The sequence below is a fragment of the Trichechus manatus genome, unplaced genomic scaffold (assembly GCF_000243295.1).
Source record: "Trichechus manatus latirostris isolate Lorelei unplaced genomic scaffold, TriManLat1.0 scaffold00066, whole genome shotgun sequence".
NCBI lineage: Eukaryota > Metazoa > Chordata > Mammalia > Sirenia > Trichechidae > Trichechus > Trichechus manatus.
The window spans coordinates 9,601,871-9,627,039 of NW_004444002.1; the positions used below are offsets into that span (position 1 = coordinate 9,601,871).

Here is a 25,169-nt window from a genome sequence, read left to right on the forward strand (position 1 = left end):
CTTATCAGTATGCTATAATGCTCCCCTTTACTGCAATAGACTACTGGACTGTAATCCAACAGGTTTAAGTTTTCAAGGGTCTGAACTACTACAGAGGCAATAATGGCAAAAAAGTGAAGAGAGAGATTCAGAAGTAAAACTGACAATGTGGGGAACAACTGGAGAGCATAAGGGAGAGAGGAATCTAAGATGACTCTCAGACTTCTGACTTGACTAACTGAGTAATTGATGGTGCCAGTCATAGAGATGAGAAATACAGAAGAAGAACTCTACTGGAAAAGACAGATGTTATTTGACATTTTGTATTTGATGTGTCTGTAGGAGCCCTGGTGGCTCAATGGTTAAGGGCTATGGCTGCTAACCAAACGGTTGGCAGTTTGAATCCACCAGGCACTACTCAGAAGCCCTATGGGGTAGTTCTACTCTATCCTATAGGGTCACTATGAGTCAGAATCAACTTGATGGCAATAGGTTTTTTTTAACGGGTGGGACAAAAAGGTTGTCATCCAGGAGGCAATCAGAGATACTAGTCGGGAGCTCAAGAAAGAGATCTGTAGATGTAGATTTTGGAGTTTTCATACAGGTGTTAAAGGCAATTTCACTTAGGAGGAACATGTGGAATAAGCAAATAGAACTGAGAACAGAATCCTGGTGAACATCAGCATTTAGGGAGTAAGTACAGAAAGAATCAAAGAAGACTAAGGAACATGGTCATGAAGATAAGATACCATGAGAGAGTGGTGTCATGGAAGCCCAGGATGGAAGAGTTCTGACAATGAGAACGTTGTTTTTAATTCCACTAGAAAGTAAGCTCTGTTAAGGCATGGCACATGTCTGTTTTGTTCACCAGTGTATCCTCAGTGCCTGGAGGCCTGGCAATAGGAGCTGGTCAAAAACATTTCCTGAATGAATAAGAAAACAAACTAACAGTCTCAAATGTCGTATCTAGATCTGGGAAGACAAAGACAGAGAAGTGTCCATTTTATTCAGCAACTCTGGGTGTCATCTATGATCTTGTCCAGAGCAGTGTCAGTGCAATGGTGGGACAAAAGCAAAATGGGAATGACTTTAAAGAACAAATGGCAAGAATGTTTCCGTGTATTACTTTTCGCCATTTAATTTTAAAAATTTTTTTTAAGTTGATGGAAAGTGAAGGTGTGTAGCCCGACACAGCTCATTCTTGGATAAAATTCTGTTGTATAAAAAAAGAGAAACAGAGTTGCAATTATAGGATCAAAGTGGATTTTTCCTTAAAATGGAAGGAAACCTGCTTTGTTCACCTCTGGATCACCGGAGCCTAGCACAATGCTTGGCACTTCACAGGCGTTCAATAAAACCTCGAGCTGGCCAGAAGCTGACTTGCAGGACACTGTCCAACACGGACAGTCACCAGAGTCTTCCTTTTTGTATAAACGAAGGAGCGGCCCGGCCCCGACAATGTACCCACCTTGGGCCGCTCAAAAACCAACGGCGGGGAGGACAGACACAGGAACCCGAGAGAGCTGAGGGGGTGGGTGGGGACAGCAAAGCCCCGCCCGCTGGCAGGCTAAGACTCTCCAGCCTCCGGTTTCCCGCAGGCCTCCGGAAGCGCCTCTAGTTTCTCGACTCACGCTGCAGCGCAGAACGGAAGTGCAGTGATCTTGTCGCGCGCGATAGGTGAAAGCAGAAATTGCTTTGCGGCCGCACGGAAATTGCTTCCCTGTCGACTTGCGCTTCGGGCCCATGTGTGAGAACAACGCTGAAAAGATGAGTGCGACCTCAGCAGAGAGGTGAGGGCTGAAGGGAGACTGGGACTCGTTGGGGACCAAGTTCTCCGGTTCTTGGGAAGTGGGAGCCGCCTTTAAACAAATGACAATGGTTTCCCTCCCAAGGCCTTGGCACTCATTACTATTTCTGCGATCCATCTTTAAAAATTTTTAATTTAATTAATTTAGTTTAATTCGCACCCTCTGCTGCTTAGCTTTTTAGCCGCGTCCCTCTCCCTCCAGCTAAGTTAATAAATTTCCCTTTACTCGTCACAAGACTCGTTTTCTGCCAGCTTTAACCCTACACACAGGCAACGCGTGCGTTGCCCTCTCCCCTCTTAGAAACCTTTGTTCATTGGAGTCATCCTCGACGTTTTCTCTTCTCTGGTGTTTCATGTTCCCCTCATGGGAGAACTAAGTGTAATCCATTTAGTAACGGTTGCTTTGCAAATGTTGGTATATACTGTTAGATAATAGGAGACTCTATACTTTTATGTTTCTGGGTACGCAGTTTCCTCAGTTAAGCATCTACTTTGCCTAGCAAGCACCAGGGAAAACGGCTAAGGCACTCAACTGCTTTTATCCATTTCCTTGTTTCCCCATTCCTGGGAACAAGTGATCAGAAGTCACTTACGTGTAGGATGCACCTATATGGGTATCTTTCTTGTGGATGATGCTTAGAAATATTGTGAAATTGCCTTGCCTCAAGGGCCACCACCAGAGTCTTCTGCCACTTTACCTAGGGTCTGACATTTTTACAGCTTCCCAGAGGTCAGTGGGAAATGTAGTGCCAATCACTAAAGAATGTTAAATCCTTTTCATACAGTTCTGTACAGGTATCACCAACCACTGAGCACCTCTTAGAGGGGGTGCCTGACTTCTGAAGTCTAAATGTAATGTCTTGACAAATTTCCAGAGGCACTCATACTGTTTGGTTTGTACCTCTTCCAGGGGATAGGGCTGTTCCATGCTGAGAACTGTAGTTCTGTTTTAGAGATTGTTTTGAAAGAAGAAAAATTATTTCCAGTGATAATATTTTTCTATTGCCTCCTTTAACAGCCTTCTGGCTTTGCGCCAACAAGAAGAACTAGTGGATTTGCCAAAAGACTACCCCTTGAGTGCCAGTGAAGATGAAGTAGGTGACAACTGCTAACTGCCCTCTCCACTTTGCTTCCTGCCTCAAAATTCAGCCAGACAGCACATTCCAGGAAAAGAAAGGGGTGGCAAGATTGTATATATTTGTCCAAGTCTCTCAAAGAAATTACAGTTATTTAGTGTTTTATGTATGTACCATTGTATTAAGTGCTATGGGAATTTGAAGAATATGTAAGATACAGTCACTGTACTCAAGCTCCTTAAATGTAGCTGAGGATATGAGCCCAAAACACATGGTCCTTATATGATTTCCCGTTTGGATTTCTGTAGGGAGTTATTTAATTATCTACTGAAATATGCATTTATAGATAATATTTTAAGGAGGATCCCCAACAGATGCTGTAGGAATTCCAACTCTTTTTCCCTTGACAAAACTCATTAAATTGGGGGTGTGATGGGGGGGGCAAAGAGCCCCTATTTTAATGACAAGGGGTTTTGTTTGTTTTCTGGTTGTTGTGTATTTTTTCCCCTAGGAAAAGCCACCGTGGTGAGCGTGGATATGACTTACACTATGTGTCAGGGTTTCTGTGATGTTAGAGCACGCTATATATGCTATACAGAAGCATTATTCTCATAGCACTTTCTTCTCAAAACAAGTGAAGCTAGAGGCACGGCATTACCTCCCAGGTTACTAAGGATCTGCGTTCTAAACTCTTAATGAGGGAGTTTGATTTGTGACACAGTTCTTTCAGTTTGTGTTGGAATGCCTGCACACCAGACCTCATTTGATTCCCCAGTTCTCCAGTGACAAAAATAAAGAGATTTTGCATGGGCCTCAATTTCCATGGTGTTTTTTCCCTCCCCCTCATTATCCTGATTTGTTTTGTTTTTTCCCTTTTCTGTGTCTAGGGGGACAGTGATGGAGAGAGGAAGCATCAAAAGCTTCTGGAAGCAATCAGTTCCCTTGATGGAAAGAATAGGTAACATTTCTACCAGTTTGGGCAGGTTATAACTAGCTGAATTCCACGAGACTTACCTGCAGCTAATAGCATTCATTGAGTGCCTAGGGTCGCTATGAGTCAGAATCGATTCAACAGCAGTATGTTTGGTTTTGGTTTAAGACAGTGAAGACTTGAGTGTCAGTATAGCATAGTTATTAAGAGCATGCACATACTTTGGAGCAGGGCTTTGAACCAGTTCAGTCCTGTTTGACCCATTGCTGAGAATTTGCATTTCTAACAAATTCCCAGGAAGTCATACATAAGAATCACAGATTGTAGGCAAGCTATTTATCTTCTCTGCACCTCAATTTCTTCAGCTATAAAAGAAGTTTAAAAATTGCATCTACTTGTTGAATTGGCATAATTTTTGTTGTGTATATTTTCACTACAATATTAAAAAAAAATACTACTACCTGTCTCACAGGGTTGTGAGCAAGGCTTCGAACCAGTTCTTCCACGTTCAGTCATGGCCAAGGAAGTGACACTAGAACAGACTCGAATTTTTTAAATTTAGGTGAACCAGAACGGGAAAAATTATGGGTCAAAGCCCTGCTAGAAACTTAATCTCCCTCTTAGAAAACAAGGGCAGTGTACGCGTTGCATAGCAACCAAATCTCTTGCCTATCGGATTTTGCGCAGAGTCAGAAACAGTGGTACCCCACTCAAAGATGGTGGTGACCACGCCACTTTGAATGTGTGTCACTCTCCTCAGTCCTGGTAATAATCTAGTGTAATGCATCAGGCTCCTGAAAGGGCTTACTATGCCTCTTCCATGTCTCCCATTCCAGGGTTTTGACCCATAATTTTTCCCATTCTGGTTATGGTTCCAGACCACCCAAATTTAAAAATTTAAGTCTGTTCCAGTTTCACTTTATCAGTTACGACTGAACCAGTTCGAAGCCCTGGTTGTGAGGTTTAAATGAGATAATAAGTGTAAAGCTTTTAAACCAGTGCCTGGCATATAGTAAATGTTATATAATTTGTTAGCTGTTATTATCCTTATTGTTGTTATTATGTTAGGCTTTGGTGCATTTGTATTCTTACTTAATCTACACTTAGAGTCTTTTGAAGCACCGAGCAGGCATTGCTTATCTCCATTAGAAAAGTTAATTGACTTGCCCCAGGGTCACCCAGCTCATAAATGGCAGATCCAGGATTCAACTCCAGTCGCGTTTGAATTCCAGTCCAATTTGTTTTCCACTGTGCCTACCTTGTATTGCCTTGAGTTTCTGAGGGGCTGAGTCTACATTAAGAGAAAAGATGAAGGCTAGACTACCTCAACTCATTCCTAATAAGGCAAAACATTCAGGGTTGGTAAATACAAAAGTCCAGGTTAGGAACGGATTGCCTTGTGATGATGAAACCTGACCCTAGAAGAGAAATACCCGAAACCAAAGCTTTGTTTGAAGAGAGAAATGCTTGTTCCCCCAGCAAAATGTGTCCGTTTCTACTATATTGTGCTTTGCCTAATTTCAGGCGGAAGTTGGCTGAGAGATCAGAGGCTAGTCTGAAGGTGTCAGAGTTCAATGTCAGTTCTGAAGGTAAGTTGAAGAAAGATGTCCACGCTTGGAGCTCATGGGGTTCTAAGAGCATAATGGTCAGCTCACCCCCTAGGAACTCTGTTTTTGATGTGGTTAGTGAATCGTACCATAAGTGCCTATGAGAGTTGGCGAAGAGGGGTAGTCAGATGCCCTTGAGTTTCTTTTGTTTCTTCTAGGTTAGAGTCAAGGCCTCCTACAGGGCTTGATGGGATACTTCTGGGATAGAGGGATATGAAGATGGCTGCCTCTCACTCGCCTAATCATGCTTGGTATTTGTGTAACTCTTTAATGTTCACTATTTCATTTTTATTTCAGTTCTGACAACAACACTTTGAGTTAACTGGAGCTCAGGAGGTCAGAGTACTTACTCAAGGGCCTTCACCTAGTACAGTGTTTCTAAACCTTTTTTTGTTTAATCGTCCTCCAAAGGAATCTTTCCAGACCTTTTTCCCCTGTAATTGCTACACACACACAAGAAATTAAATAATAAGGAATAAGATTTTGTTAGATAGAGTTGAGCTTTGGAGGGACACAAAACCTAGTAATTTTTAAGATCCCACCCCTCCCAATTCAACTTTCACCCCCTTGGGTGGGGGGCGTGATGCCCCCCACCAAGAATACACAAGTAGTAAGTGGCAGAGCTGAGATTTTAACCTGATACCAAGTCTAGATGCCAAATCTTTTTCACTACATTTGCAATTTAGACAGCTTGAATGAGCTTGCATTTGTAGTAACCACTAGTGTAACCTCTCAGAGCAAGTAACAGTGTATTCCAAGCTTATTCACTCAGCAAGTATTTACTGAGCTTCTACTATGTATCAGTATTAAGGACTGTTCTAGATAGTAAGAATACAGTAGAAAATAAGAGGTGATTTCTTGGAGCTTACATTCTGTCGGGGGGAGACAAGAAGAGAATTAAAATAGGACAAAGCAATAAAGTGAGTAAGCGGCCTCTTTAGATTGTTCTTGTACAAAGGCACAAAGGTTGGTGATGGGAGGGCTCTGAAAAGGCAAAATTTAAGCTGCGACCTGAATGACAAGAAGACTCAACCATGGAAAGAGAGAGGAAAGCATTCCAAGTGAAGGGCTAGCTAATGCAAAAACTAAGGAAGAAACCCTCTTGGCATGTTTGAAGAATAGGAAAAAGGCTAGTGTGACTGGAGCCCAGTGGAAGTTGGAGATGGCACGAGATTGGAGAGGTAGACAGGTACAAGATCCCGTAGGGCTATGTCTTTAGATTGATTTTATTCCAAACGTAATGGGAGCCATTGGAGGATTTTCAGCAGGATCATGACATGCTGTGATTTATATTTTCTGTGTAAAAAAGTGAATTGCAGTGGGCCAAGAGTGGAAGCAGAAAGACCAGGAGTAAACAAATGGTGGTGTTTTAAATAAATGCATTTTTCTCCTGTCTTCTACCCACCCACTCCCAACATATTTGGGAATGTAAGAAAGTGATGGTGTCGCTATGGCTGGGAATAGGAAATTGACGTCAGAATTCTTCCGCTTCCCTCCACATATGCCTGTCCACCAGCATTTTTGACTGAGGCATCTCCCTGCATAATACTGAGATTGTGCCTCACTTCTCAGTCTTACCAGAAAGTTTGGCCTTTGTACAGGAACGAGAGAAAAGCTGGTCCTTTCAGATCTGCTTCAGCCCATTAAACCTTCATCCTCCTTGGCCACTGTGAGAAAGCAACTGAATAGAGTCAAATCAAAGAAGACTGTGGAGTTGCCCCTTAACAAAGAAGAGGTTGCGCGGGTAAGTTAGACAGTGGTCCACTGAGGGGAAGAAATTGACAAGGAAAGACGGGGTCATGTGAGAGAGGAGGGGAAGTTGTGATTTCCTCACCTTAGAAAAGATTAAAAAATAATCCAGGGGAAATTGCAGTCCTGAGAAATAAACAAGAGTTAATCACCAGCATCCAGATTCTTTCTTGGGCTAAGAAACATTGCCTCCTAATTTCCTGTTACACCTTTGAGTTTGATACTTAATCCCGTGGCTCTCTCCTTTTATGTACCTTGCCTGCTTCAGATCCACAGAGAAGTGGCATTCAATAAAACCTCCCAAGCTCTCTCCAAATGGGATCCTATAGTTCTAAAGAACCGGAAAGCAGAGCAGCTGGTTTTCCCCCTGGAGAAGGAGCAGGCAGCCTTTGCTCCCATTGAACATGTGCTCAGTGGCTGGAAGGTGAGTACAAGAAAATGAAACCAGACCTTGAAAGGGGAGAATACAGAGCTTGGAGATCTCAGAGCCTGCAGTTGGTTTGATTGGACGTGTTAAGCCTGAATTCCAGCTTAAGTCAGAAAAGGGGTGGCATAGCTTCGTTGTCAGTTAGACAATAGCCAATCAAAGTAGTCACCATTAGTTTGTAGTCTACAGTACATGCTTATTTCCATGTTTTTGTAATAAAACATTAGATCGCCAGGGTAGAGGGAACATAACTATGCTTTCTTTTTCATACCCCAGTTTTTAAAAGGCAAGGAGCCCTGGTGGCACAGTGGTTAAAGTGCTCAGCTGCTAACCGAAAGGTTGGCAGTTCAAACCCACCAGCAGCTCTGCAGGAAAAGGATGTGGCAGGTCTGCTTCCGTAAAGATTTACAGCCTTGGAATCCCTATGGGGCAGTTCTGCTCTGTCCTACAGGGTCGCTATGACTGGAAATCAGCTTGACGGAAGTGGCTTTGGTTTTAAAAGGCATTTAAAGCTACATGTTGATCCTAGAAAAATGAGGAACTTGATAGCATTAATGATGCCTTAGTAGGGATGTATGAACAACAGAACCCAAAGTTTGCTTGTAAAGGAATACGACTTGAAAATATAATGTATTACTGATAATGATTAGAATTTTAGCAAGTAAAAGCAAAAAAAGCCAAACCCGATGGACTGAGTTGATTCCAACTCATAACGACCCTATAGGACGAGGTAGAACTGCCCCATAGGGTTTCCAAGGCTGTAAATCTTTACAGAGGCAGATTGCCACATCTTTCCCCTGCCGAGGCTGATGGGCTCAAACTGGTGACTTTTCGGCTAGCAGCCCAGCACTTAACTACTGTGACACCAGGACTTCTCATTATGATTCTGAGCTGCAGGGGAAGGGGGGAAGGTATTTAAGAGCAGGGTTTCTCAGAACACTGATCTCTGACAAAGTTTTCATCCATCTGACGCAAAAGGGGAAAAAAAATCGTGAGTATGTATGTTTGGTGGGTGTAAGCTTGCCAGCTGTTCTTTATTATGAGGTTATTCTTTCCACTTTAATGATGCTAAGATATCTTTTCTCCTAGGAAGTTATGGTGGTGGTAAATATTAAGGTTGGGGGCAGAATGGTAGATACACCTTTAGTTGGCAAAATTAAAAGTTGGCAATCCTATGCAAGTCCCTAAAGTCTCAAAAGTTTTAATCTGAACCCAAAAGTCTATGAACAAGTGCTTTAGAACAGCCAGCCCTTCTTTTCCAGTACACCAGTGGTACGGAGTCTGTAATGGGATGTGCTGTCTTAAACAGAAAAATAATCAAAACAGCACTGCCCAAACCATGAATACATGATCTCTTTGTGCTTCTGCTCTGTACTTTCTAAAACGCCATGAATAATAGTGTCCTGTATTTGTGGAAGTTGAGATAAGTAAAGCTAATCAAAATAAACCTTGTTTGCCACAATAACTAGTAGTTACTTATTATAGGGATGAGCTCTGTTTCTGATGATGTTGTTGAAGTCACTACCATTTTCTTTCTAGGATGCTTCCTTTTCCACATGAAAAAGAGATCAGGTTTAAAGTGTGGCTGCAGGATGCAAGGGAGACTTTAGAAAAAAAATTTAAGAGGTAATACAATTTGCAGGATTGAAAAATAAAAGGTACAGAAGATATATAGTGAAAGTCTGACCCCACCCCTGTCCCCCATCTGCTCATTTTTACCCCCTTACTCACCCAGAGGAGCCCTGGTGGCACACTGGTTAACAGCTATGGCTGCTAACCAAAAGGATGGCAGTTCGAATCCACCAGCTGCTCCTTGGAAACCCTACGGGGCAGTTCTACTCTGTCCTATATGATTGCTATGAGTCGGAATTGACTCAACAGCAACAGGTTTGTTTTTGTTGTTTTTTTGATTCTTTCTTTTTTTTTGGTTACTCACCCAGGAAGTAACCACTTTTATTAGAGTTTTTTGTTAAACTTCAAGTTTCATTTATGTATTCATGTTTTCCTCCTTTTTTATTGAAAGGGTAACACACGACTGGTATCTGGTATGTTTACTGATTTTTTTTTTTTTTTTGGCTTATTAGAACCTAAAGAAATAGTCAACAAATAACTATACTGAGTTGGTTATTAAAGATGGTCAAGTGGTGGTGGAGGAGGCACAATCTCTGCTCTCTAGGAATCGTCTTCAAGACAAAATGGGGCCCAAGTGCTCTACATAGAACACATCGTGCCAGTTAGTCCTTCAAAGATTCCTTTTTGAGAAATTATGCCAGTGTGGCACAGAGGAACAAGGAAATTCTTAGGCCAGGAGGTACTTTCTAGCTAGCAACTCCCAGCTCTCTCCTAACAACTTATAGTGCAAAGTACCAAGGACTAGAGTATACTAGGTTTCTAGAGATTGAGAATCAGAAGTCTGCTCTATAGTTTTGGTCCAAACCAAACCCGTTTCTATTGAGTCAATTCCAACTCACAGCAACCCTACAGGACAGAGAAGAACTGCCTCATAGCGTTTCCAAGGAGCGGCTGGTGGATTCGAACTGCCGACCTTTTGGTTAGCAGCTAAGGTCTTAACCACTGTGCCACCAGGGCTCCTGAGTTTTGGTCCAGCTTCCTAAAATTTCATTTCACTCTAGCTGAGAAGAATTAAATGGGGCAATGCCCACAAAAGCACTTGTAAACTGCAAAGTGTTAGAAATGATGAAAGATAATATTTTCCTTGCCACTCCATGAACATGACACCCCCTCTCTCTTCCCCTCCGCTAACAGACATTTTAGTCGATACCAGCACTTCCCAAAGTGTTCCCCAAACCGTAGTCTTTCAGTATGCACTCAAAAGGTGGGGAACGGGAGTTGCACTGCTAGAAAAGACTGCATGCTATATGCCCTGACCAAAGGTTGGCGATTCACAATCCACACTAGCATTTTAAAGGCTACGAAAAGAAACCTGTGTAACCTAATTGAACCCAGGGCGTACAAACTGATTTTATTAAAAAATAAATTTCATTAAGATTCCATTTTAAACATTTTCAAAACTAAGTACACCTTGTCGTTATAGAGCTACTGTTGGGAGGAATGAGCTTCGGGAAAAGCTGGTCTCTGTGGCTTCCTCCACTCTCACCTCCTGATATAGCAAGATTTCTTCTCCTATCGCCCTGAAACTGAAACTTCTCTCAAAGGTCATTAGTGAGGAGCCTCTGAATTGCCAGATCCTGAGCCGTCTTTGTCATCAGCCTGTTTGGCGCTATTGAAACATCATGTTCTTGTTCTTAAAAATTCCTCTCAGCTGCTGTGGCATGCTCCGGATTTTTTTCCATCTGTCTGGTTTCTCTTTCTTAGTTCTTTCAAACTCCACGGACAATTCATATCAATGCCATGACTTTTGACTATGACCTGTATATGCTACAGGTCACTCTCAACCCCTGCTAAGCTCCAGTCCCATAGTCCATTGAATAGTAGGCATCACCAGAGTCTCCCGTATACACCTGAAACTTTGTTCACTCCAAACTAAGCTTCACATTTTCCTTCCCGAGACTCCCAAAACTTGTACCACCACTTGCATTTTCTAACTGTTAACAGCATGACTCCGTGCCCCAGTCACTTAGGTTGGACACCTCAGTCTTCCAATTCCTCCTTCTGCCCTTAACTGCCACCTCTCCTCAGACAGTAGTCTAGTCCTTTACATTCTGTCTCTGATAGTTCTCGGGTCCCTGTTTCCTCTGCATTTTTCACTGCCCTAGTCCTGGCTCTCATCACCTTTCATTTGGGATATTACATGTTATCACTAGGATTTTCTTTCTGAAACACAAACGAATTGTTGCTCGCCTGCCTAAAATCCTTCAAGGGTGCCTCACTTATAGAATAAAATGCAAGCACCTAGCATTTTAGTTACATTGGACAACACAGTTCCCTTACACACCACTCGTTCCCATGTATTTTTGCTTTTGCTCATCTCTGGAATGTTTTGCCTTTTCTTCCTGACAGAGCCATACCTATGCTTCAAGGCCTATCTCAAAAAGTCACTTCCTTCCCCATGCCTTCTAACCCACTTCCTAGTCAGAATTAATTGTTCCTTCCTCTGATTACCCCATAGAGTAGCATCTAAACTGTTAACGTTGTTAGTGGTGTGTGTGTCTTTCCTCTGAATGGCTGTGAGCTCTGTGAGGACTATCTTAATCAATTGTGTATTCCTAGCACCCAGCACAAGTGCCTGGAATGTAGCTGCAATCAGTAAGCGTTTGTAAATCCATTTGAATCGAAGGGAGATTACAACGTTGTGATATAAATCACTTTGTAGCCTGTGATTGATTACTACTGCAAATAGTAAAAATGGAAGAACATGCATCTTTACTATTCACTAGAATAGGTTTATGGTTAAATCAATAGCCGCGTGTAACATGTGATGATATGTGTTTATGTATCTGCCCAGATATTTGTTGAGTTTAATACTGACCACGATGTATATGGCTATTGAAGAAAACCGCATATAATGTGTGTGTGAGGTTTGGAAATGGATCTGTTGCCTAGGGACTACCTTTGTGACCCACTTGGCCTGACTGCTTTAGCGATCCTTACAACATCAATCAGCAGCAAGTGGGGTCTTTTGTTGACATATGAAATAACACAGTGACCTCGCATGCAAAATAACTGGAAACTGAGGAATTGGCACCAAAGTTAGCAAATGACCAGAATTAAATTTGAACTGTCAGGAAGCAGGCTGATTACATGAAGGTCATCTTTTTTAAGACAATGTCTTTTTTTTTTTTTTTAATTTTATTGTGCTTTAGGTGAAAGCTTACAAAGCAAATTAGTTTCTCATTCTAAAATTTATACACAAATTGCTTCCTGACACTAGTTGCAAGGGCAGTGTCCTTTTGTGCTCAGGAAATTAAAATACATACCCTGCCATAAACTGCATGTGTAGGATATGCCCAAAAATGCCATGTTTGAAAAAAAAAAAAGTTGGGGTTCCCTTATGAGCTGTTGTGCAGATCTGTTTCCTGGTTGTACCATCAGTGGCAAATAATGTTTACTTTAAGCTCTAACCTCCCCCTCCCTGTAGAAATAGTCCTAAAAGGAGGCTTATGATAGGAATCTGAGATTCCTGACTATAAGGTAATAGCTGTGTGCTTCAAATATACATAACAATACAGGGGCTATTTTGTTTTGGGACTATCAGTACTGTGACAGTCTAGTACTGTTGTTACTCTCTCTTGCCAGCATTTACCTGATGGGCATCCTTCTTAATTTCTTAAGAGACTGTTGTACATACATCTGTTTTACATATATCGGTAATCTGAACACAGAGTAATCTCCTCAGTATATTAGAGAGGAGCCTCAGTCCCTTTGCTTTTGTCTTAAATCACAATAAAGCTTTATTTACACAGCTGCACGGTGAGACTGCAAGTGTTTTGTGGCCCCTCTTCTCTTGCTGTGTCAACCAATCCTATCCAGTTAGCAATTCCAGTCATAGTGTCATAAAACAGATGGGCATAGGAATGTAAAGAGGGAGTTATAAGAACATGGGTTAAGACTTAGAATGTTCTGTTATCTCCTTAAGGCAAGAACTCCCCTGGAACAGGAAATTTTTAACGTCCTTCACAAGAACAAGCAGCCAGTGACAGACCCTTTATTGACTCCAGTGGAAAAGGCCTCTCTCAAAGCCATGAGCCTAGAAGAGGTATGTGGAATAGGCCCTCAGACACACCTAGGCATGCTATATTTCTCCCAGCAGTTGCCCTCAAGCCCAGAGGTCACTGTAAATGTCATTCATTATAGGCTAAGATGCGCCGTGCTGAGCTTCAGAGGGCCCGGGCCCTGCAGTCCTACTATGAGGCCAAGGCTCGAAGAGAGAAGAAAATCAAAAGCAAAAAGTAAGGTGGTCTCTGTGAACTGGTGTTGCTTCCTCCGGAAAAAGTGATGAGGCTAACTCATGAATCCTTAGGAAAGAATCTTTGACATGGTAACTGGTGTCATGTTGAAGAGATCCCAAATAGGGGTGACTAGCCTTTTTCCCTCCAGCTCAACGTCATAGTTTTGCCTGCTTCAGTAATGCCCTGTTGTATTCTGACTTTGGCTTTTATTCTTGATTTTGCTAAAAAGAGGAGTGTTGAATGACCCTCTCCCTTCCAGGGCATCATAGCGTGCTTCTGCAGAATGATCTCTCTATTCCACAGCTGTTGAGGCCAGTTGGGCTTCCTCTGTGCCTTTTTGTCTCTTTGGAACTTATTCTACTCCTCCCTTGGGCTGTAGAAGCAGAGGGGACTCTTCGCTCTTCAGAGATTTGCTCCTGGGAGCTGCAGGGACTAGTCCTATCAGGCCCCAAACTGGCTACAGTCAACCGTCTCTGAGGAACAGGATGTCCATTCCAGCCCCTGCACAGGGAAGCCTTTGGGTAGCATGGCCACTTTTGTGTGTGGCGTCAGTGCTTTAGCTAACTCTAACCCCTTCACCCATATCCCTCTTACCCTACAGGTATCACAAAGTTGTCAAGAAAGGAAAGGCCAAGAAAGCCCTAAAAGATTTTGAGACTCTGCGGAAGGTCGACCCTACTGCAGCATTAGAAGAACTGGAAAAAATTGAAAAGGCCAGAATGATGGTGAGGCTTCCTCTGGCCTCCACTCCTTTAAGCCAGCTTTCCCTGGAAGCTGATAAGGATCTCACTCTGTCTTTTCATTCCAGGAGCGAATGAGCCTTAAACACCAGAACAGTGGGAAATGGGCCAAGTCAAAGGCAATTATGGCCAAATATGACCTAGAGGTAAGAGACTATCAGGGTGAGAGCAGAGATGGAAGGAAAGGAAAATGGGTCCATAAAGGATGCTAGCAGAAGCAGAACTGGGGAAGAGCTGTGAGGATGAATGGAAAACCAGGAATCTAAAAAGGCATCAGGAAGTCCCTAAGGCAGAGAGGAAAATGCCCAGGACCAAGGTGGAAAGGGGGAGACGAAAGGGCAACAGCACTGAAGGCAAGTCTAGTAAAGGTGGGTGGAGAGGAGCTTTTTCTCTTGTTTCACATGTCAGTTCCTCGAGGACAAAGAGCTTGTCTTCTGTGTTACCCCACAGCTACTAGTACAATGGTGTGTATGCAGTTTAAATGATAGGTACTCTAAGAAATACTTACCACGTCAGATTGAGAGGAGACAGTTTTAAGAAATGGAGCAGGAGAGGTGGTATGGTCACTAATGACAGGGCTCTCTCCTGTGCCGCCTTCATCCAGGCTCGCCAAGCCATGCAGGAACAGTTGGCCAAGAACAAAGAGCTGACACAGAAACTCCAGGCAGCATCTGAGAGTGAGGAAGAGGGGGGAGGTGTAGAGGAGAATGAACTCCTCGTCCCTGATGTCGTGAACGAAGTCCACATAAACGCAAATGAGCCGAATCCCTGGATGCGCAGAAGTTGCACCAGTGATGCCAAAGAGGTGGAAATCCAGAAGGACCCTGAACAACCTCCTGAGCCCATGGCCCACGAGGATTCAGAAAGTGAGGGGGAAGAAAGTCCAGTAGCAGAAGAAGAAACCTTGTTGAAAGAATTTGAAGAAAGGCGATCCCTTAGGAAAAGGCCTGAGCTCAACCAAGATGCTGAGCCCGTGGGCGGTCGAGAAGCACAAGGTGAGTTGTGACATCAAAGGGAGCATGTCAGTGTTGCAGATGGTGCAAGAAAAAGTAAGTGTCCACCCACACACATGCACAGCCATTAGGCTCTGGGGACTTTGAAGAGTGAGTGTGCTGGGTCCCTGAAGAGAAATTAGCTTCATAATAACCATTTTTCTTAAAAGGCATGTAATAAGCCATCATCTGCCTCGCTGTCCGGTGTGGGCTCAGACACATTTTCTGCTCTTCGGGCTCTCAGGCTTAGACAACCCTTCAGAAAGGCATAACTCAACCAGCCTTGAAGGAATGGCATTGAAGTGCACTACTGTTACCTACGCTCCAGAGAGAAGCACGTTGGTGGGACGGCAACTCTGGGGAAATCCATTTACGCGCACGCGTAGGTGGATTTTGAGGCATTAGGAAAGGTCTTCAAAACATTGCTGCAGTTTTTGGTTTTGTTCTGTACCAATTATCTTCAAGAGATTTTTTTTGAAGTAGTATACAGCTATTTATTTTTAGTCTATTTTGCCTTAACCAGAAAAAAAAAATCCCTATTAATTAAAAAAAAACTTGCTAAAATACGTTTATTTTCAAAGCATGGGTACACCCTGTATGTATAGTATAACTGCCGGTACTTATTTCTTTCAATTAATAGGACCAACCATAAAAATTAGGCGGTTATAAACATCTGTCCCATACCAGAAATGCGCTTATTCTTTTTATCTTTAATTGTGGTAGGTATACATAGAAAACAAAACATGCGCCATTTCAACATTTAATCTTCTTTAGGTAGTTGCTCATTCCTTTTGTTTATTGTGGCAAATATATCTATAACAAAACATTTGCCATTGTCACCACTTTTAAGGGTACCATTCAGTGGCATTAATTACATTCACCGTATTGTGGAACAGTCACCACTATTCATTTTATCTTGAAGGGCTTTTGTTTTAACACCGTTAGCACCCTTGAGACAGGTCAGAGAGCCCCCATTCTGGGGGTAAACCAGGAGATTATAAAGCCTACTCAGGAAACTGTCTACATTCCAGAATCACCTGGCTCTGTGGATGAATTCTCAGATCTGATTGTATTTCATTCGAGGAATAATGCATTTGGATGACAGCGAGAATCTGTTTTTACATGGTACCAATTTATTTTAAAAGAGCTGTCATTTAGAATGTTGAAACTTAGGGTTTTCGGCTGGAGATTTCTGGGGTTGACAGTAACAAGCAGTCGCTTCTGAGAGGATTTTAGAAAGCAGCAGTGCAGCATCCTCCTGAGCCCCCTTAAAAGCTGAGCCCCCTTAGCAGCCTGTATGTCCAGCTAAATGCGTAGAGCAGTTGGTTGTGGTATGAAATATGAAAAGTGGATTTTTATTTCGTTGAATAATAAAGCATTTTCCTAAAAGAGTGGGAAGTCGTGGACCCCAAACAGAATGAACAAGAGAACTTGATTCTTGAGAAATAAGCATCCATGTGTCCAAAGGCCAGAACTCAGTAGCTTCTTGTGGTGGCTTCAAGCCAAAACTAGAGCAGGATTAACCTGGGATGGAGGCGACTGGAGTCAGTGCAAAGGACAGTTCAGAAATATGTCACTGCTGTGTTGCCCTCAGGGTGCTTAGAGACTAGTGGCATTTGCTCAGATGTTGCTAGTGACTGGCAAGTGTGAGCTACATCCACTGCAGAAAGCAGCTACTTCCATCTCTCCTTGACTCAGCCACAGCAGTTTATGAAATAACTGCTTTAAGATAGGGGATGGAGATTCTAGAGTCAGGATGAATCCTGGGTAAGATTTTTACAAATAGTAAAGCGTAAATTAAGAAGCCCTGGTGGCACAATGGTTAAGTGCTTGGCTGCCAACCGAAAGGTTGGCAGTTCAAACCTATCCGGTGGCTCTGTGGGAGAAAGTACAGTCTAGAAAACTCTATGGGGCAGTTCTATTCTGTCACATGTGGTCACTATGAGTCAAAATTGATTCAATGGCAAAAAAACAACAACAAAGCATAAATGACAATGAAATAGTATTCAGAGGCCACCAGTTAAAATGGTTCCCTTTTTATATTTGGAGCTTTGGGTGATCTCCCCAAGCAGGGTTTACTGTACAAGGAAATTAAGCCATAGTCCCAGTTATACAGTGAGTCACTGGCAAAGCTGGGAATAGGACCCAGGACATCTGCTTCCCAGCGTGAAGCTTTTAACTACCAAAGCCTACTGCCTGCTACTTGACAGGGAATGATTAGTGAACTCTCCAGAAGATCTTATATATGGAATCTTCTCTTCCCCATTTATCCTTGGAATGTCTTCATTGGTGTACCTAGCACCCAGTGGATGCTTAACAAATACTCGTTGTTGAGTGTGCTCAGTAATGCTTGTTGATAAGGCAATTTCCAACCTCCTTTTCTGACAGCTCTAATTTTTCTCCCAGATGCTAGCAGCCAGGAGGTGCTATCCGAATTGAGGGCACTGTCTCGGAAGCTCAACAAGGAAAACCAGGAAAAACAGTCCAGGAAGCAAAAAGGGAATTCCGTGAGGGCTGTTCTCCCAGTCCAGAGAGAGGAACCAGCCCAGGAAGAGGAGGAGCCCCTGTTGCTGCAGAGGCCAGAGAGAGTACAGACTCTAGAAGAGCTAGAAGAGCTGGGCAAAGAAGGCTACCTGCAAAATACAGAGCTTCCCAGACCTGTGTCACAAGGGCAGCAGACAGAGAGGAACCCAGATAATCAGCCTGGTGCCCCTAAGAAGAAGAAAAGAAAGGAGGAAATGATTGATTTGCAGAACCTCCTAACTACAAAATCTCCCTCTGTGAAGTCTTTGGCAGTTCCCACAACAATAGAGGCATTGGTGAGCAGAGCCAGGGTCGTGGGCCATTGTGGGGGAGCAGACCTGGTGTAGGAAGTGTCCTTTGGGCACGAAGATTAGAATCAGTGAAGCTTTGTTGTGCTGGGGTACATTTCAGTAGTTGAGAGATCCAGAATAGTATGGGGCCAGTTTAGTAGATGCAAGTGTATGAGTGCTGCTGAGACTCCCATGTTCTAAATCCTGAGCCACCAAAGCCTCCCTGGGGTGACTCAAACTGCCCTCAGAGGAAAGAGGGAGTCACTCAAAGCTCTGACCAGCTCCCAGGCAGGACAACCCTCAGGTGAGTCACTGAGCTATTGCCAAGTTTTTACTTTCTTCAGTGAGGTCCCAGGTGTTTCGGGACTCCCCCGTTCAGTGACTTGGAATTGAGAAGCGAGGAACCCTACCTAGCACTTGTCTCTCGGAGATACAGGCCAGAGGAAGCCCACATTCTAGCCAGGCCAGTTGAAGCACCTGCTTCTGTCACAGGCCATTCCTTCGTCCACCCTGCAGCTTCCCTGCTGAAAGTTTAAAATTGCATCATATGATAATGAGCTAGGAATATTTACCCCAGAGAGAAGATTCAAGCATGCTTGGTTTGTACTGCAAGACCGTCGTTGTTCAACACTCTCCCCCTAGGGGGCGCTAAAATGTCATGACCCAAACTTCAAGTGTTCTTATCATGAACCACTGCTCATAAGGCAAGCTGTAGCTCTCACTCTTGTTTCTTCCCAGGAAGATGAAGAAGAGAGAGACCAAAAGCAGATGATAAAGGAAGCTTTTGCTGGGGATGATGTCATCAGAGACTTCTTGAAAGAGAAGAAGGAAGCCGTGGAGGCGAGTAAGCCAAAGGACGTGGACCTGACGCTGCCTGGCTGGGGCGAGTGGGGTGGTGTGGGCCTGCAGCCCAGTGCCAAAAAAAGACGCCGGTAAGAACGAGGAAAAACGCCTGTCAGGAGGGCCCCGAGTTCTCCTACTTTGCCCCGAAGTGTCCTCCCTGCCCTTTTGACTAAGCCCTTAATTTAATGCTCCTTGTCAGACATCCTGCTGTTTTGCTTTTCAGGTTTCTCATTAAAGCCCCTGAGGGTCCTCCAAGAAAAGACAAGAATTTGCCAAATGTGATTATCAATGAGAAGCGCAACATCCATGCCGCAGCTCATCAGGTGAGGGCTTTGAGGGCTCTTGTGCTACCTACTTCTCTCTTGCTTGGGAGTTGTCTAGTGAACTGTGGTCCAGAATCAAGTCTATGCTTGTTTCCACTGACTGGCTCTGAAAGTAATCATTCCACATAGATTATTGCTGTTTCTATCGCTGAACGTGAGCAATGATGAGGCCCCAAAACCTGCTGTTCAACAAGTGCCTTAGATAACTCTTATGGAAATGAGTCTCATTATAGGCTTGTGTTCATGGTCAAGGTACTGTTTTAAAAAGGAGCCCTGGGAGTGCAAATGGTTAAGCACTCAGCTGCTAACTGAAAGGCCGGCAGTTCAGACCCACCCAGCAGCACCATGGGAGAAAGACCTGGTGATCTCCTTCCATAAAGATTAGAGCCTAGAAAACCCTATAAGGCAGTTCTACTCTAACACATGGGATCGCTATGAGCCGGAATCAACTCGACAGCACCCAACAATAATGACAACAGTTTTTTTGTTCGGTTGGTTGGTTTTGTTTTTTAAACAGTTGCTCTCGAGTCAGTTTCCACTCATGGTGGCCCCCGTGTTTGTCAGAGTAGTATAACTGTGCTCCGTAGGGTTTTCAGTGACTGGTTTTTCAAAAGTTGATCTCCAGGCCTTTCTTCCAAGGCACCTTTGGGTAGACTCGAACCTTCAACCTTTCAGTTCCAGCCAAGCCCAGGAACCATTTGCGCCACCCAGGGGCTGTAAGGTTTGAGCTATCCCTTAAGAAAAATGAAGACAAACTTACTCTTGTTCAGGAAAGTGAAAGGATTTAAAATTGTGTCATATACTAATGAGCTAGGGATAGTTACCTTAGAGAGACAGAGCAAAGTATGTTGAAGCCTGTCGTGTGGTGTCACGTAGAGTAGAAGTTGGAGGAGAAGCAGATTCAATTCGAGGAAAAACTTTCCAGTAGTCCAGAGAGGACATGGGCTGCTCTGGGATAGGAGCATGTGTAAAGGGGACTCAAGAATAAGGTTGGACGAGATAGCCTTGATTTCCCATTCAATCTAAAAGTTTGTGACCCTGAGGTCTGTCCTCAGCCAGTATAATACTGAAACGAGTTGTTTTTTTCCTCCAGAAAAGGAGGGAGAGAACTATTTAATGGATATGGCAGAGAGGTGAGAAAATGCACAGTTAAATAATACTCTATTTGATCTTATTTTGTGAACCAGTTGCTTCAGAAATTCGAATTATAACCACCGCAATCCCAGTTGGGGATATACAACCAGGAAATAGGCAGCGAACAGGCAGTTATGGGTAAGAAAGGAGAAAAAAATGGGAGCTTTAACAGGCCAGGGTTCCAGGTGAAGGGTAGAATGTGAACCTCAATAAAGACCACCCTTCCCCTCCAGGGGTCTTGTCTGTCTGTTTTTTAATACAGCCACAGCAAACTGACATATCATTTTCCAAGAATCTCCCTTGATTTTCCTCATCTTTTTAATAACCAATTGACTGCAGTAGACTAAAGCATGCTTCAAGCTGAACACAAGAACTCCTGAGACTGGATATTTTGGCCAGGTGTTTTTTTTTTAAATCCCTCCCTCTTGACCTGGGTGGCAAGCACAGATCTAGCTATCAACCTAAATAAGACATTCCCGTGACCCAGAGAGAATCTTTGCTTCACTACCACCAAGTAGTACTCAGCTTCTCTTAAGTGAATATCCCCCAAAGAGTACTGACTAACTTCCCCATTTTTCTGCTTGCTTTTCCCCCGTCTTTGGCTATTGTGGAAGTACTTGAAGGTAGCATTTTGGTAAAGGGAGAAGTGTACTGAGCCAAGGAAACAGGATCCCTGGCTTCTGCTCTCCCATGCTGCTCCAAATTTACTTGGGTAAATCACTTCCCCTCTCTTAGCTGAATCTTGGGGCAAGGGAGGTAACCATTGCCATGCCCTCCCCCGGTACATTTCTCTCTAGAATGTGACTTGGGGTTGGACTAGATAGTCTCTCCGGGCCTTCCAGCTCTGACATTCTGTGATGCCAAAAGACGATGAAGCTAAGCTTAACAGCCTGGTGGGGTTCAGGATTCAGGGGTAAATCTTTGGGTCCCTTAAACCGTGAATTCTGCGTATCAAGGAGAGAAAGGAAGGGAGCGCGAGCATGAAGAGGAGGGAGTCATAAAATCCACGGGGATACAAAAATGCCCAGATACTTCTTGCGTTCACAGTGTTGTACAGAAAACCACTCTGAGGCAGCATCCCTGGAGCTGCTGTAGCTACACCAGGGCAGCATCAGGGTGCTTTTCATAATCTAAGTTAGGACTGTACTCCCAAATGTCCTTAAGCAGATTGGGACTCCTTCGGTTAGCTGAGAGCATTGGAATGCCTTGACCTCGCATAGCTTCACTCACTGTAGACATCATGTAGAACTGGGGCCTAGGTGCTAAAACTGTACCTGACCGGTTCCCATCGTGGTGAGTATACAACTGCACCCCAAGCCTGGCTTGACGCCAAGTCACTCTTCCTTCCTTTCCAGGTACACGTGCTTCCATACCCATTCACCCACCATCACCAATTTGAAAGGACCATCCAGACCCCTATAGGATCTACATGGAACACCCAGAGGGCTTTCCAAAAGCTGACTACTCCCAAGGTTGTCACCAAGCCAGGCCATATCATTAAGCCCATAAAAGCCGAGGATGTGGGCTACCGGTCTTCTTCGAGGTCTGACCTCTCTATGGTACAGAGGAATCCAAAACAACTCTCCGTCCGTCACAAGAAACAGCTGAAGAAAAACTCTGTAGATTGAGGTGCTGGAGAAGTGACATCTTGAGCCCTGACTACTTCCACCTCATTGGGCTCGGTGTTACCCTCAGCTGCAGGATCACTTCCAAAACTGGCCTATCCCACTGTGCATATAGTTAAACCTCACTTAAGCAATAAAGGATTTTTAATCTATTAACTAGAGCGTATTCTGTGTTGTCTCCCAGTTGAATCCTTTTCTTCCAGTCAGACACCTTTGACACTCCCCACTGCATTTCTCCAGCGGTACTTTTCAGGGGAACCTCATTTTCTCTGGAAACTCCACTGAAACCTGTTCAACATCATACCAACACGCAAGCCTCCACTGACGGGTGGTGGCTCTGCTTGAGGTGCATTGGGCAGGGTTCAGGTCTCCCGTATGGAAGGCGAGAATTCTACCACTGAATCACCACTGCCCCCAAGGATTATGTAGTTGGATCTAAGTCAAAGTTTAGAGAATTTGCCCTGATCTATGATCTTAAAGAATCCCTGGTGGCACAGTGGTTAAGAGCTCAGCTGCTAACCAAAAGGTTGGCAGTTGGAATCCACCAGCTGCTCCTTGGAAACCCTATGGAGCAGTTATATTCTGTCCTGTAGAGTCGCTATGAGTCGAAATCAACTGAATAGCAACAGGGTTATGATCTTAAGTATATCACATCAAATATGATCCACCATAAATAACTACCAATGAAATGACTTGAAGATTCAGGAATAGTGACAAAAACACTATATTCTTAACCTCTGAACTTAGAAACAGGATACACAAACTGCAATTGGACTCTGCTCTGGACCCATCTTAAGACCAGGATGGTACAAAGTCAGCTTCTAGCCCCACAAGTCTAGCCCCCTTTTTTTTTAATTTTTTTTTTTTTTTTTTGGTAAGCCTCCCAGCTTGCAGAGGTTGCTGTCTAGAGTAGCTGCCGTCGAGTTGATTCCGACTCATAGTGACCATATGTGACAGAGTATAACTGCCCCATAGGGTTTCCAAGGAGCGGCTGGTGGATTCAAACTGCCAACCTTTTTGGTTAGCAAGCCAAGCTCTTAACCACTGTGCCACCAGGGCTCCATCGTAACAAGACAGTAAGGTTTTATTCTTACTTTACAAATGAGGTAGATAAGCTTTCCAGAAGTAAAGCTTTATTCCCTTTCCTTCCTAACTCGGGGCCAGCTCCTCACCATTGATTCAAAATCTAGTTTATTCAAGCTTTACTTTGCTGTATGGCAGCTCTCATGGGCTTCTCCGCAATGAGGAACTTGCCTTTCCTTGAATGATGAGATATGTGGAAAGAGCCCCTGCTGCCGAGATTCCTAACAAGGAATTTAGGAAACTTCCACTCCCTCTGAGTCCAAAGGACAGGCTGTAAAAACAACCATATTGTCAGGGACACTACTACCCTTTGCTTTCTCCAAGGAACATGGAAATTCATCCCCCAGCCCGTTTAGACCAAAACAGGATAATTTGTGTGCATGTTACGAACCCCTCTGAGAATCTGATGAAGTTATGGACCTTCCCCAGGAAAACGCACCAACATGTACATTACGGTAGGTAGAGTTACAGGAGTTTTGCAGACATTTAGAATCCCTGGACCAAAAGCTCTCTACCACTCCCGGTTTTCTTTTGAAGTCCCTCCCACCAATATGGCTCTCTTTTCCAAGCACACCACCACTCTCCAAGTTGGTTCAAAATTTTTTAGACCTCAAAGGTAGCTAGCTAGCTACCTTTATTTTATAAGTAAAAAGACTCCAGAGTAGAGTGATGCATCCAGTGTTACACATTAGATGAGTGATTAAGTAGGGACCAGTGCTCTAAACTAATTTTGAAACCAAAAAAGCCATAAATTGCTACGAAGTTCCCAGTGGTAGATGTGAGCCTCTACCACTGCTCATCCTCTCTGGAACCAACCTGGCTTCAGAAAGGGCAATGAATACACCTTGAGCGATGTTCAGAGCCCAAAGGACATTTTTAAGTTATCCATTGGCTTGAGATTATCCACGACCCACTTGCTAGTTGACACTTAAGAAGACAGTAGCCAATGGTGGGGAATGAGGGACCCCGGCCCACCCCTGCCTCCGTTTAAGAGACCACATCCTCTTTCACTCTTTCGAGCACAAAGCTGCCACCACCGTCCCACCCACCCCCCAAATTGAGGCGCCCAATCAAGTGCCCCCAGTAAACGGCCAATCCCTGTCTACTTTCCCGGGACCCTCCTCAGCTGCGGGTGCGCCCTGCCGCCCAGGAGTGATGCAAGCGACCCCATCCTTCCAAAAAGAGGACAGGCGCCGAAACGTGCTATAAAAGGATGCCCACTCCCAGCCTTGCAAGCCCCTAAACGGATTCGATTGTTGTTTCGTTGAGCTTTTCTTTTTTTTTTTTTCTTTTCTTCCTCCGAACCTCCGAAGTGTTCTCCCTTCCCATTGGTCGAAGCTGCCCCTTGACGCCACCCTGGTCTTGCTCGCTGATTGGTCCACTCTGGATGTGCCCAAGCCTTTTTCCCAGGGTGTGGCGCCCCCCCGCCCCCCACAGGGTTCTGACCCCTGGCTCCTCCCTCCCCCCAAGCCCCCCTCTCTGTTCCAAATGGTACCGCCCTGGCTCAGCTCCCCCACGGCCCAGGCCGCTGGCTTTACGGCCCCCCGGACGGGGCGGGGCACGCTGGGGACGGGCAGAAGGCGGTGGTGGCGCCTTCCTGCCGAGCCTGAGGCCGCCCCCGCCACCCTTCTCTAGCCCTGTAGGTCCCACTTTCCCCGGGGCAGTTTTCGTCCTGCTTCGGTAGCCCGTCCCGTCTGTGTGGCCCCCACCGTGGTTTTTGGATCATTCCGGTCTGCAGCGTCCAGTCCCTGCCCTCGGCGCTGCACATACACCCATCCGCCTCCGCCCGCAGATCCTTGCCGCGCTCCGGGTGTCGGCTCACCCTTCCCCGCCCGGCCTGCCGCAGCCCCGGCCCCCTGCCTCGCGGACTGGCTGTCCCCAGGACCCCCTCCCACTGTGTGGCCATTCCTCCCGCGGCCTCCTTCCCCTCCGGGGCCAGCGTGGTGGGGCCCTTCCGCCTCCCCCCCCACCCCGTACCCTGCGCTCCCTCCTTATGTTGTCCCTTCACGTCCCTCTCTAAGCACCTCCCACCCGGCCCCCCTGCACACACCCCTCCCCCCGAGGCGTCCCCGCGCCCCTCCCCTAGCCCGCGGTCGAGGCCCCGCCCCCTAGCCCGTCCTTTTGTCTCCTCTTTGGTCTCTCGGTCCCCCGCCCCTCCCTCGCTCCCGCC

At 44.8% G+C, this 25,169-nt stretch overlaps 1 protein-coding gene across 1 annotated transcript; it reads left to right on the forward strand.

Moving 5' to 3' along the window:
• The first annotated feature begins 1,681 nt into the window (after positions 1 to 1,681).
• UTP14A (UTP14A small subunit processome component) lies at positions 1,682 to 22,073 on the forward strand. Its single transcript, XM_012556481.2, has 15 exons — positions 1,682 to 1,769; positions 2,805 to 2,880; positions 3,750 to 3,820; positions 5,318 to 5,382; positions 7,002 to 7,144; positions 7,418 to 7,573; positions 13,134 to 13,253; positions 13,352 to 13,446; positions 14,048 to 14,171; positions 14,255 to 14,332; positions 14,791 to 15,181; positions 17,585 to 17,997; positions 18,730 to 18,923; positions 19,058 to 19,157; positions 21,647 to 22,073. The coding sequence occupies exons 1-15, from the start codon at positions 1,723 to 1,725 to the stop codon at positions 21,917 to 21,919; spliced, it is 2,346 nt and encodes a 781-aa protein (XP_012411935.1). The 5' UTR covers positions 1,682 to 1,722; the 3' UTR covers positions 21,920 to 22,073.
• The last annotated feature ends 3,096 nt before the right edge of the window (positions 22,074 to 25,169 follow it).

Bases quoted from the DNA above. Each gene is read 5' to 3' on its own strand.
- UTP14A (XM_012556481.2), top strand. From the start codon at position 1,723: ATGTGTGAGAACAACGCTGAAAAGATGAGTGCGACCTCAGCAGAGAG. The intron at 14,172-14,254 runs GTGAGGCTTCCT...TTTTCATTCCAG, and splicing joins TTGAAAAGGCCAGAATGATG to GAGCGAATGAGCCTTAAACA. The intron at 18,924-19,057 runs GTAAGAACGAGG...TTTGCTTTTCAG, and splicing joins AGTGCCAAAAAAAGACGCCG to GTTTCTCATTAAAGCCCCTG.